Raw genomic sequence first — 13,181 nt, 5'->3', positions numbered from 1 at the left:
TGGACTACGGACGGTCTCTGGAGTTTGGAGTGCTTAAGTAATGTGTGATGGCTATGCTTTGAGAACCACTCAGTGGCATGCTACGGCGTCGAGACGTTCACGTGCAGGCCATGACCTTGTGTTGAGCTATGTCGGGGAGTTCAACGCACGGAGCACGAAGAGTCGGCTGTGCGTGTCGCCCGCAGTCGTGCACTTCTCGGTGACGGAGTTACAGACCTCCGGTACTTCCTCTGCCTGCCATGAGTCCCACCACACTTTTTCCGTCCACCGATTGCTTCCCCTCCTGCCCCCCAAGTTTCCTGCACACCTACCCCTCTCACCTACCACTTCCATGCAGGATCAGAGCATCTCTCTCCATCCATGCCAATCCCCCTGGTTGTTCTCCTGGTGTATGATGTTCATCATTGCTCCTACCCCTTGATTCTCCTGTTCAGCCCCTTGTGCACGAGATGGAAGAGCAGCGCCTGAGAGGAACGGCTCAGAGATATGAGATGTGTGGAGACGAGAAGTGGAGGCCCCGTATCTCCCCTGCCATTCAACCTCGCCATAAGGTTAGGACAGACGTTGAGAGCGGCCTGCAGGCATCTCTTGGGGATGCAGAGTTCAGAAGCGTTCATGGGAAGCGGAGTCCTCCGTCAAATCCGAATAACGTGCGTGCCTCGGCATGCTATGTTAGACGGATACGAGATTGAGGGTCTTGCGCACGGATGGCATCCTGGGTACTGGGTTATGTCGTGACTCGTATTCCGCAGCAACGAGAGCATACCACCTTAACCCTGCTTGCTATTACAGCAATCTAAGCCTGGCAGGCTATGGAGCGGAGTAGTGGCTAGCTCGCGTTGGGATCCTGCCATCTGACCTTCCGACGATGGGGTGTGTGATACTGGAAGGTCGACACTCAAGGCCTGGAGCTGTGATGCGCTTGCGCTCGCGGTTCGTGAATTGTGGGTGTGTCTCATGTGTCGATCAGTGGCTGTTTGGCTTAGCATATGGCTTGTAAAAGACCATCCACCCCCTCCCCCCTGCCTCAGCCTACGGGCTCTCGGTTGAAGGCTCAAGGCTCCGGCTCTACCCGGTTCCCAGCCCTCTCAACCCTCACTCTGCAATCTGCGCGCACTGGGCTGCAAGTAACTTCCCTCTACCAATAACACATCCTTTCCGAGCCCACAGCTACTACTTACGAGCTCTGGACGTCTGTGCAGATGTGGTGTGATAAACAGGCTGCCCCCCGATCTTGTGTCGCGCCGCCCAGATACCAAAGTGCCCAGATGCCCGGAGGACCCAAAGCACCATGCGATCCATACGCCCTGTGGTCCTGCGGCGTGCCATGTCTGATGGGACGAGCGTACATACTCCCTACTCCTCCTGTGCTCCTGCGCGTGTTCCCAGCCAAACAGGATCTCCCGGTGGTTAAGAGACTGGGTGGGTGACCCGTGGTGGAGTGTGCCGAACCGGCTGGCGCGCCGAGTAGTCCCCACTCTGGTTTTCTGGCTGGCATCGACCGGCGCCTGGCGACATGGCCGTGCACGCTCTCCCCTGTGATCCTGTGATGTCCCCATGTCTGGGCTACATCCTGGAGCTCCTGGAGCGGGGCAGCCCGTCCTGTCCCTCTGCATCGTGCTTCCTGGCTTGTCCTGTCACTTGCGTCATCCCATATCTATCACGGTCCCTTAAACTCAGGGGCGCTGGTCGGCCCTGAGTGATCCTGTGTGCCCTGAGGGGACCTGGTCGGACCTGGGATGCCCTGAATGCCCTGAATGCCCTGTGCCGTTCCTGCGTGTGTAGCCAGAATTCCCTCGTCCCCTCTGTCCGATCCATCGTCTCCCCATCCCCGGTGCACCCTCGACGTCGACAGACTTAGCGCTTGCGTCCTGGGCCTACCCGTGACGCGCGGCTCGTCGCTCCCCTGGCCCTGACCGTCGTCGAGCGACCGTCCTGGCTTTTCCATGCTCTCCTCCCTTCTCCCCCCGGGCCCTTTGGCTCAGAGTTCGTACTCTCACTCTGCTTGCCCTCTCTCCTCCTCACTCATTTTGGCTTTCGCTCTCTGGCTCTAATGCTATCCTTCCCCCCTCACCATGAACAACATGCCAGGCCCCAGCACAACTCTGAACATACCCCTTCCCCCTCCCCTCCCCCCGATCTCCCTCCTCCCTCCCTCGGGTCCTGCACCTTACAACCCAAACCCTGGTCCCTTATCTCTCTCCTCAAACCCTCTTCTTCGAAATGTTTTGTTGACCGCTAAGCTCCATAGGACATTGTTCCAGAGCAGAGCCCCGAATCCGTGCCGACTTCCTCCACCGAAACCGAGCTGCTTGCGCACTCCTTACACGTTAATCAAGAGTGCGTCAAGCGTCAAGCCCCCTTGCTATACCACCCCAAGCAAGCCAACAAGTCGCAAGCCCGGCAACAGGGCACAGCAGCAACAGCGAGGGCAGCTATTGCAAGCAACACACAACTCTCGCTTGCTATTCGACCCTACGTCACAACCGGAACGCCTGCCGCCGCGCCTTTGATCCTTGGTTCCTTGGTCTGTTGATAGAGCCTACCTTCCTCGCGCCGACACCGACTTACCCAGATTGTGTTACAGCTCGAGTAACACAGAAGTCAAGATCGATTGGCCTTTGGCTTCGCTTCAGGTCAACCCATTTCCGAACGTAGTTATCCTGCAAAGCCCGACCACTCGACTCCTCAACCATTACCACAAACGACCGGAGCGCGACGCTCTTCACCACGACACACTTTTCCTATCTTAGCCGCCGCGGCCGTCACTCTCAACCCTAGCCACTTTGACATTGACCGCCGCCTTCCCTCCCCCTGCCTCTTTCCCCGTCGGCGAACCGTCTCTTTCCTCATTTCCTTTTCCCCCTCGACTCAAGTAACGTACGCGCACGTCTTCCCCGACTGCCGCTCGCCCTCGACCCGCTCTTCCTCCAAGCAGACCTCATCTGCTTCAGGAGACAGTCCATTCATCCCCTCTCCACCGTGGACTGTGTTCCAGGACTTCGGTCCTGATCAACAGGGTGTTTGACTTGCGTACTGTTAATCTTCGTTCATATCGACTAGAGGCTGAAGCCAACTGTCGGCAGACACTATAAACTGTCAGCAACTGGACTCGCCGTCCCTTGCCCCTTGCATCCCGAGACGGAGCTGAACCTGTTGTGGTCAACTGGGTAACTCTACCGTCGGATTGTTCAGGTTGTCGTTCGGACTGTTGTAGCTGTCACATCCATCATCGCACTACCGACCTTGCCCGCCCCTTACGAGAACGTCTGTTCAACAATTAGAAAGGTGATCGGTCCTGCGACGATCCGGCATCAACACTATCCCACCACACTCGCTATACCCCTCCGCCCTTCTTCCAACTCTTCCTCTCCGTCCGAATCCCTTTTGCCTTAGGGAAGTGTACGACGACTTCAGGTCTAGACCTCTGAAGCTCATACCTCGGGTCCGCCAGCTAGGCAGCCGCCCTCGCCGTCCTCCAACCGCCAGTCGGCCGTCCCCTATTCACCCCCTGATAAGCTTGCTTGCACCACATCATCACAGGCGCACGCAAGCCCCTCAGCCATCCTAGCATTCTTCCCCCTCCCAACACGGTTCCATATCATCTCTCGTGTTGATAATATCTTCACGACAACGGACATCGCATTCAACTCTCCATTTCAATCATAACACGACATTTGTCGATCCGGCGCCGTATCGCTATCTTCGCATCAGCCCTCAAGCCAAGAGCCGTTCTCTCATTTCACGACTGGACCAACACGTTGACCGCATTCGTGCGATCGACATTCCGTTTAGGCAATACCGCATCGCTCGATCGAACGCGAGATTCGCTGCAGCGCTCTACGTCGCCACAAGCCTCTTTTAGGGAGCTTCAGACGTAGTAGACCCCAGTGGACCGGTTATTAGTGAGTCATACCATCTCTTGTCTGTTGTCTGGCTGGCGTTTTCGGCATCGCCGCCCGCGGGCGGATCATCCTCATCTTAGTCATCTCCGACGGGCGTCGCGGACCATGTGCTGCCGCAACACCTGCAAGGCGCTGCATCATTGTGTATCCGCATAACGCTGTGTGCTCAGTCGCACCTCAGAGTAGGGCGCAGCAATCAACGCACGGACTGTGTACAACTACTGTGCTTGCGCCCTCGCGAGCACCTCGCGTCTGAAAGCCTCTTACGGAGCGAGGTTTGCTCGCGCAACATGTCATTCGCTCATCTCGCTTTCACACCGATGTCCCCACAAAGTCCACACTACTCATCGCCTCCTCCGGTCGCGAGGATGTATTTAAGAATACGAGTATTGACCGATTGCAGTTCTTCCCATCGTCCTCTCCATCCACCTCCCACTCCCTCCTTCGACCTCAAGGATCTCGTGGAGCAACACAACACCCCGTGGCGGACGAGCTTACCACCGCCCCTATCCGCATTCCCGTCACACCCACAATCTTATACCCCTTCCTCCCCGACTTCCCTAGGCCTCCACGGTCCAAGTGTTCACGGTGACCGCCATTCAGCCGTGGCCTGTGCGTTCTACACCCTCCCTGATGGAGCAAAACTGGGTGAGTAGCGCTGGAAGCATTTTTCCACGACCCCTGCGGGGCCGCCACAATGCCCTGCGGTGCCGTTATTCTAAGGCAACTAAGCCGGCATCCTTTCCGTAACGTTTCCAATCTATGCTGAAACGATTCCACTGTGTCGGCTCTGACGTGTTGGGCCCGATTCCAGTGATGTTGTGGAACAGTTATGCTGATTCGTGCACAGGGGCTGTATAGCAGCTATTACGGCGGTGAGCGAACGCCTCCCATCTCCCCTCATCAGTCGAGGGACGATCCCAACTCAAGCCACCGTCGATCAATCGGCCAAGGCGGCGCCTTCCTGCCCCCGCCCCCGCCTCAATCTGCGCCTCCTCCCTCGTCAAGCACTGGCGTGACTCTTCCCCCAGTCTCTTCAGCCTACGGAGCAGGAGCTGGCCCCTCATCGCACTACTCATCTTCTCCGACCACGATGTCTGCAACGGCGGGACCCAGCGGCATGTCTGGCCAGACCCAGTCGATGCACATGGGTGGTAACCCGGGCCTCGGTTACGGAAGCCATATTCCAGTCTCACAGCCGGTCAGCGCGTACCACTACCCTGTCCCGCCGTCGTCGGCGCCCATGTCTATGAGCCAAGCTTCTAGCGGACGCCCCCACGGTTACTCGCCCCGTATCCCAGGCGGGTACCCCAGCATGTCGCCGGCGATGAACACGTTTTCGCCCGTATCTCCCTCCATGGCGTATCCACAGCCCCCCAGCACTGCCGGGTCGACCTCAAGCTTCCCCCCGAGTCTTCCGCAGTCTCGCTTCGAGCCCACTTCCGAGTTTAAGAAGCGCAGGACGAACTCCGGCTCTACCACTTCTTGGGAGGGCTACGCTCTTTCCCGGCCTGGAGTTTCTTCCGGAGGAACAGACAAGCGCGACGACGACGACCAGCCTTGGGGCATGCCACAGGAGCAGTACAAGGCGCTCAACCCTCGCGACAAAAAGCAGGTGCGAAACCGCATTGGTGCAAGGCGCTTCCGCGCGAAGCGTAAAGGTAAGTGAATGGTGGTTTGCATTGCCACTGGTCCGACATGCGGATCTTACTTTATCGAGCTGCATTGAGACTGCGCTAACTCTGAAGACTACGTTAGCCAGCTGGAGAACGCCAAGAAGGAGAATGAGGCCAAGATTGCCGAGCTGCAGGCGCAGGTCGAAACGCAGCATCGTGAGATCAACGACCTCCGCTCCCGGCTTAATCTCGCACCTTTGCCTCCGCCTGTCGACTCACTAGGGATCAACGTCAGTGCGAGCAGCTCGAAGCCGGACTCGGGCAGCGGCCCGTCCATGGACCCGATTCCCGGTCAATGAGAGTGATCCGCCTCCGCCTCCGCCCAACTCTATCTGGACAGTGAAGGAGGATGGGAGATGGTGGAGAAGTGAGAGGTTTGACTCGGGATGAGAACAAGTGGTCACTCATTCTGATTTGTTATGAACAAGCAGCTTGATTGATTGTGGAAACGACGAATCGGTTTTTAACGCCCATGACGTGCGCGCCGCAACGGAGAATGAAGGACAAGCGTGTGCATACGGCTGTACATAGTTGGTTTCGAGAAAACTCAAAAATCAAGAACACCTCACGACATGAACAATCAAGACCTGTCCGCTGGCCGGCTTCGGAGGCCCTGTCGCCATTGACGGCACAGTGCCGCACGACTACCACTCTTATTTTTCGGCCAACCTAGCCTTTAATCCGACGACGGCCACACCAAAATGCCTTCGCGCCCAGCTCGACTGCCTCCTCCGACCCTGGCGAGAGGTGACACTTCCGATCAGGCCTCACGCCCTTATTGCGAGAGCGTGCAACACCCCCGTCGTTATATCAACAGAGACAGTAGGCCAATGTCTACTCTTGCGCGCTCGCTCATCATCCTTTGCTCCCTGCCAAAAGTTCGAGTCCTCCAATGACACGACGCTTTCAACATCGTCTCGATTTCGTACTTCGCTCTGCCCGACACATTATTTCTCGAGGCCAGATACCCATCATCCATAACCCTGGCGGTGCATGGCGGGTTCTATTCACAGATTGTTCATACTTTCTCTCGCGCGGTCGGTGTGCTTTCACGTTTCATTTTCTTTGTGTTCTCATTTTGTTCTGGGTTTATTCACTTTTTATTTCCCCTCTCCCCGCACACACACACACACACATCACTTCACACCACGCGCAAACACACTACCTCATCACCACTACGGATTCCTCTACTTCGCTATCCCTTCTAATCATGTCTCGCGCCGCTCTCCGCCCTGACCCTTGCTATTCCCGCACTGCTCTATTCCCGACCGCTTTCACGCCCATCATCTCACATACAGTATATCATGCAAATCGTGACGAATACGTGCGGGCCGTCTAACAGCAGCAAGCAACCCTTTCTCTTTCTCGCGCAAAGCAACGTCCCTGTTGCCACACAGTGAACTCCTTCAAGAAGGCTCGCTCGGAACTTCGTTCCATCTCAGCCCAATGAGCTTGGCGTACCCTTTCGGAACCGCACGCGCAGTACACTGGACAACCTTAAGCGGGAGATCCACTAGTATGGACCTGGGACCTATGAAGGGGGACCTAGAGTAGGGAATCAAAGGGATATGGGGGAACGGGGCCAGAGTGACGGATCTCGATCGCCTCGTCATACGTGTGCGTGCATGATCCGCGCACCACTGGGTGCGTAGCAGCAATGGCCGGTCCAGCATCAGAAGGAAAGGAATGGAGGCGTGCGTGGCTGGTGTGCGTGGTTGTGGCGGCGTGTGGCGTAGCGGTGCGTGAGACAGTCGTCGCAAGTGCTCTGGCGTCGTCATCGCCACCCATCGCCGCCGGTCACCGCTTCCCACTGTTGGAGATCATCCAGGATCGACCAGGATCACCGACCAGAGCTTACTCGGCAGATCAGATCGAACCTCAATTCATGCCTCAATGCCTGGAAACATTGTATGTTACTCTCTATCGACGATAAGGGAATTCAGATCTACCGATTTACCTTCCCATACTCCTTCGCACCCTCCGCCCCTTGCTTTGACTACCCGGGGCCTTGCTTCAGACTCAGACAAGCCGGATAGACAGCGGTCACACTGACATCGCCGTTGGGGTCGGACCGATTCCCGCAATGGATTCATGTCCTTTTCGTGCAATCTCAAGAAAGGCACCGACATTTGTCCTGACAACAGTAGATCTGCGCACGTTCCTGCACAGTGGCACCAGTTCCGATCGACGGGTTCGCGAAACAATTTCTGAATCGAGCGAGCCAATCTGGGAACGGGTCGCCCATGCGGAACACTCGGTACGCACTTTGAGAGTGAAAGTGCCAACCCTTGTGAATCGCAGGAACGAAAGGAGCAAAGCCTAATGAGAACAGTCTACGCCAGCCTTCCGGAAATTACTAACTGGCGCAAACCTGCGGAGCTTGCGCAATCTATGTCCTACGCTCCAGTCTCTCGGAGTCGGAACATACTCTGGCAGTCATTGGGCCGACCCACCAAACCGTAGCAGCTGATGTCGCCTAAAGCTTACCAGCGAGGTTGACCCCACCCCGGCCGGTTGGCAGAGTCTCGATCCGCCACAAGAAAACCCCACTCTCCCCACCTAACCTCTCAACTTCAGTACACGACCGCGCAGTGACCCCTCAGGAGTGGCGAGAACAGCATGCATGCTGTGCACGTAAGACAGGTACTACGTCTGTGCGCCGCCAGGTGGGACAAAAGAACGACCCATATCCCACGAAGCATGGTATAGGGACAGTGCGTAGTTGCTCACTAAATGTGTCAGGCAGCCACTAATCTCCGTCGGAAACGTGCCACGGAAACAGTCATTCGAAGGGCTGAGCATGGCCCCTCGGCGCTGGCTTAGGGTATCACGCACAACGACAAACGGGCAACGGGGCGACCAGGGTACGGCGGCTAGTACCACCAAGATCTGCGCAGCCACGCCGACCCTGGTGCGCCGGTCGGAGGCCGACCGGAGCACTGCGGGTGTTGTTAACGGCAGCGTCATTACACTAGCTGTACAACGCCAGGGGAAGCTGTCTTTGGTGGGTTACAGATCTGCCCGTTGTCGTTAAGGAAGACTGTTTCCAGAATTTCTGTCTCACTTTTTTCGCGACCTAGCCCAATTCAATGCGAGCAACTCCTGATTTCATTTTCACGACATCCTTCTCTATCTTCCGAAGATCACCCGCAGGTGGTCGCAGGGGCTGCTGAAGCGACTACAGGACTATGCGGTACGTCAGGTTGCAGGCAGATCACTGTCCAGAATGCACCCGACGTCTGACCAATTGGCCACACCTGGCAATATTTGGACATGCCTGAGGAGTCCTGATACCTGAAGTTGCCTGAAGCCACCTGAGATGCCTGAAGTAACCTGGGCCGCTTGCCGCCACCTGACAGCCAGGCGCCGTCTCAGGACGCCTGACGGATCACCGTCGCGAGTACCATTAGAGGTGCAACATTTTCCGGAACCAGTGATCCACCTGAGCCACCCAGCGCCGCCATCGTCACTTGTGATCTACCCGCGGCGCCTCAATATCTCGCACTCTGGGACAGCACCCACCTGCACGCGTCCGACGTAACTGTCGACCGCATTGCTGTGCACTTTCCCATTGTTCTGCCCGCTGCGGCCCTGCTTTCCTATAATCTGCGACCCGCCCACAACCAGTCACCAGCTTGCCGAATGCTCTAACCTCATCCGCTTTGCTTCCTCGGGGGCGAGTCCTGACGACACCCGCATCCTGAAAGCGTGATGACCTGCTGACCACCGCTGCCCTCACCGGCCATGACAATGCGACCTGTCCCGAACCTCTCATCAGACGCCGACATACCAGCCGTAGGGTAACAGGGCACCCGACACTAACGACAGGGCGCGCCCACAGGCTCCACACACCGAACAACGCCTAACGCCATGGACGCCGCGGGCGTCAGATAGGTACCGAGACAGCATCAATTGAGCACGTCCTTGCGGCGCAGGGCGGCCCCGTACCCTACTGACGTCCTTAGTGCCAGCTCAGCGGCATGTCGTTTATTGTGGCATGACGATCATCACCCTCACCGTCGTACTCCTCATTCCCTCAAGCATGCCTAACCGCCAACCCTGCCTTCGCCAAACCCTCCTTGCAGAGCCCGGCATGGCGGAATCCGGCATTCGGCCGTTTCCAACGACGCTAGGGCAGGCGCAGCTGGCAGCGAGGTGAGACAGTCAGGCAAACTTTGTCTACCCCAGATCCATCCAGCGGCTGGCAGCTCTACGGTCCGGGGTATATCCTTCCATCCCTCTTTATCATTCAGAGCCTGCACAGCATCGGATACCCCACCTTCCCTTCCTGCACCTCTTTATCCAGGTCAGCCCCGCCCCTTCCCATGCGTCACGCAACTTCTGCGCATAGGAACAAGGGTGCATCGGAGATTCATTGGGTCTTCGGTTCCACTGGCCTGGAACGCAGGGCGGAGAGCGGACAGCAGCAGTGACCCTGTGCCTCTCCGCGGTGCCGACGCCGAGGATTCGCTTGATGTTTGACGAAGCGTTGAGAGCTCAGGTCACCACATAAACGGCGCCGGCAAGCTCGCCAGCAGCACCTGTCGAGGTCTCCAGTGTGGAGTGCCTTGACGGCAGCAACCCAAACAGCGTGCGCAACTCTACTGCCCGACGCCTGTCCGGAGCAGTTCACCGGGCTTCCCAACCCTGCGGACTCACAAACGAGACTAACGAAGCTAAAGCTCCGGCAGAGGGCGGTACGGTATGCAGGAACGCGTTTAGTCCAAGGCACCCTGTGTCTCACCTGGCGTACCTGGGTACCTCGCCGACTATCTGGTCGAAACCTGGACGAAACCTGGATTCCTAGAATTCTGATCTCGTCCGGGCGCTCGATGAAGTCGCTCCCACTCTCCCACTCCACTCCGCGCCTAAAGGCACTCTAAAAGAACCGAGACCCATCGCCGTGCTTCGTAACGACCCCGCAGCGGGTCCCAAACCCACGTTGCTCGCATCGCACCGGTCCGCTCTCCGTGCTACCGTGGAGAGTGGACATTTCTCCCCGATCCGACCTCCGCTAATGAATGAATGCTCGAAGAACAGCGGAACGGAGTACCGATGGCGGCCCGCGCTTATCCTCAAGCGATCGCACGCACAGCAGAATCTGATTAGCTGCCATGAGCCGCTGCCGTCTACGTTGCCGCTGGGGACGGGAGATGCCGTGGAAGGCTACGGTGGGCTGCCTGGCGACGGAAGAACCTCGGACCCTGGTCTGGCCAAAGGATGACCGAGGTGGTCCTTTTCAGCGGCGCGTAGGCCGTCCGCTTTCTCTACCTCCACATCATATCTTCCAAACTTTGTCTTTGGACAGTTCATCATCATCTCGGTGCAGACTAGCTCGGTGCTCGGTGAGCCGCAGTGGGCGGTTGGTCGCGCGACGGGTGACGACCTCCTTGGGCTAGCACCTTGGAACGCGTCGCGCGACCGCCCACACGACCTCGTTGGTGTCCGACGACAGAGCCTGACGAGCAAGCTCCGGTTCCTGGTGAAAGGAGGTGTGGCAGTGTGGCCGTTGAGGAGTGGCCAACCAGGGGAGGCGGAGGGGTCATCGAACAGCATCCGACGCATGAGGGCGGACGATTTGCTCACGATAACGAGAGACGGAGTTCCTAAGACCGTGACTGAATGCTGCCGGCAGTGCCCTCTCTGCCACTGTTTCTGGGAATCATGATCGAGCCCGGATCACGAGAGAGGTTGTTCCTGTCACGTGAACGCAAAAGTCCAGACACACAGTGCCTCTACCCACCCACGTGAAAGCCATGCTCCGCTCAGTCACGTGAATGAAAGTGGAGGAGCGGACGTGGCCGACCTTCCTCCACCACAACCGGCTATGAGCTGCGACCAGCCGAGCGTTCTCCAAGAACTTTGCGCCGGAGCCGTTGCCTTCGTCCATCTTCTCGACCTCGAGCAGCTGTAGACTCGCGCTCACATCACTCGGACTGACGAAGACGACGCAGCAATGGGCTCCAACTCGAACATGATCCCTGCGACGCAGGAGGACAAGGACGCGTTCCAGCAGGGAATGCTCAGCAACTACTCGAAGGGCATGATCAAGGACATCGAGCCGTACGCGTACGACCCGATTCCTGCTGTCAACGCGAAGGGCGGGCGAAATGTTGATGGATGGCGATCAGTTTTTGTCGCGACGGTCCAGAAAGGTGTGTCCTCCGCTTGGCCGCTCTTTCACTCGGCAGTTCTGTTCTGTTGTCCTTCTCCTGCATTCCTTGACCTACTCGAGCGTAGCCACTAACCGTGCGCAGACTGGACGAACGGTCTCGGAAACCTGCACGGCGCCGCCGCCGCCTGGATCGTCGATGTGTAAGCTCGTCGGCAACTCTCCCTAAGCTGACAGCAGTATCTCTTCCGTTGCCATTGCACCTCTCGCTACCGACACGTGGTGGGGCCCGCCCATGCTGACTGGCGTATCGCTCGCGATCGACATGCTGTACTTCAATGCGGCTCCTGTGTAAGCTTTCTTTGGGAAGACGTATAAGCTGACGTGAACAGAGGAATGAAGCTGCGTATCGTTGTCACCATCGAACGCATGAACGGAAGCCTGGCCAATCTCCGTGTTGACGTGAGTTCCGTTTCCGATCCCTTCTGTTGCCTATGTTGAGAGGAGAGGGAGAGAGAAGTACAGAGGGGAAGGTAAAGGTTGAGAGGGCAGACAGATAAGGTGAATGGTTGAGTCTGCTGCACGCACGAGTAGCGGAGCATCGCTAAGCGCCAGGGCCGCCCCCAGGTGGATAGGGGCAGCGATGAGGCACACGTCGTTGTCGACGAGGATGGCAAGACGGGGTTGCTCGGCATGCTCGGGCAGGTCTCAGCCGCTCGAAGACACTGCAGGTCCTTTAACCGGGACTGTGATCCGCTCTGCTCGCTGCCCCCACGTTTGGCGTTCTTGTTGCCCGCAGCAAAGACCGCAATGAAATTCGCACCTACAACCCTGCCCTCCTTTGGACCATCATTCTGTGCCCTGTGGCGTCCAGATCTTTCCCTTCCTGCACTAAACCTTGTCTTCCTGGTGCAAGCGGGTGCGTCAAGGTACAAGGGCGTGCGGTTCGCTGGATTGCGCTGCATGCGCTGGAACCGTTGGCTTGGGGGCGAGCGGATCACTGGTATCTTACGTATGCGGATATCCGAATACACAGTCCGGAGCAAGGAAAGAGGGTCACTGTGTCACTGTGACAACATGAAGGAAGCGGAAGAACATGGCGTAGGGGTATGGCGAGGGAGCTGCAGGGAGTTGAAGCAACAAGGCGGATGGAGGCTGAGGAAGAAGGGAAGGAAGTCGAAGAAAGGCAAGGAAGACAGCTGACAATCAGATCTCTGACTGGGACACGGGACGCAAGATTGCGAGCGGAACGCACACTAAGACCTGGAAGGCGGTCGGTGGGGCAAAGTTGTAAGACGTATCACTCTAAGCTTAGGTAGAACACTAGATCGAAAGGTATGTAGGGAACATGGTCACAATCGTCCCGGTCTGAGGTCAGCTTTCACCGAGGTCCATCATTCAAGTGGGACGGATGGCGCGGGTGATCTGGTGAACAGCCCCTTGCTCTGCCCATAGCGCGTACGCCCCTTTAGTTGTTGGCGATGCCCC

The 13,181-nt window shown here is 57.5% G+C and overlaps 2 protein-coding genes across 2 annotated transcripts; both read left to right on the top strand.

Moving 5' to 3' along the window:
* Positions 1-4,538: 4,538 nt before the first annotated feature.
* Positions 4,539-5,880, top strand: A1Q1_02321 (uncharacterized protein; the record flags this gene model as incomplete). The annotated part of the gene is made up of 3 exons (XM_014325266.1): positions 4,539-4,553; positions 4,756-5,566; positions 5,654-5,880. 3 exons carry the CDS (start codon positions 4,539-4,541, stop codon positions 5,878-5,880), a joined length of 1,053 nt encoding a protein of 350 aa, XP_014180741.1.
* A 5,657-nt stretch (positions 5,881-11,537) lies between these two features.
* A1Q1_02320 (uncharacterized protein) lies at positions 11,538-12,048 on the top strand (the record flags this gene model as incomplete). Its single annotated transcript, XM_014325265.1, has 3 exons — positions 11,538-11,736; positions 11,839-11,896; positions 11,934-12,048. The coding sequence occupies 3 exons, from the start codon at positions 11,538-11,540 to the stop codon at positions 12,046-12,048; spliced, it is 372 nt and encodes a 123-aa protein (XP_014180740.1).
* Positions 12,049-13,181: the final 1,133 nt, after the last annotated feature.

Source organism: Trichosporon asahii, assembly GCF_000293215.1.
Source record: "Trichosporon asahii var. asahii CBS 2479 unplaced genomic scaffold scaffold00050, whole genome shotgun sequence".
NCBI classification, from domain to species: Eukaryota; Fungi; Basidiomycota; class Tremellomycetes; order Trichosporonales; family Trichosporonaceae; genus Trichosporon; species Trichosporon asahii.
Note: the sequence above shows the minus strand (reverse complement) of the source record. Positions and strands in the feature narration are given on the sequence as shown.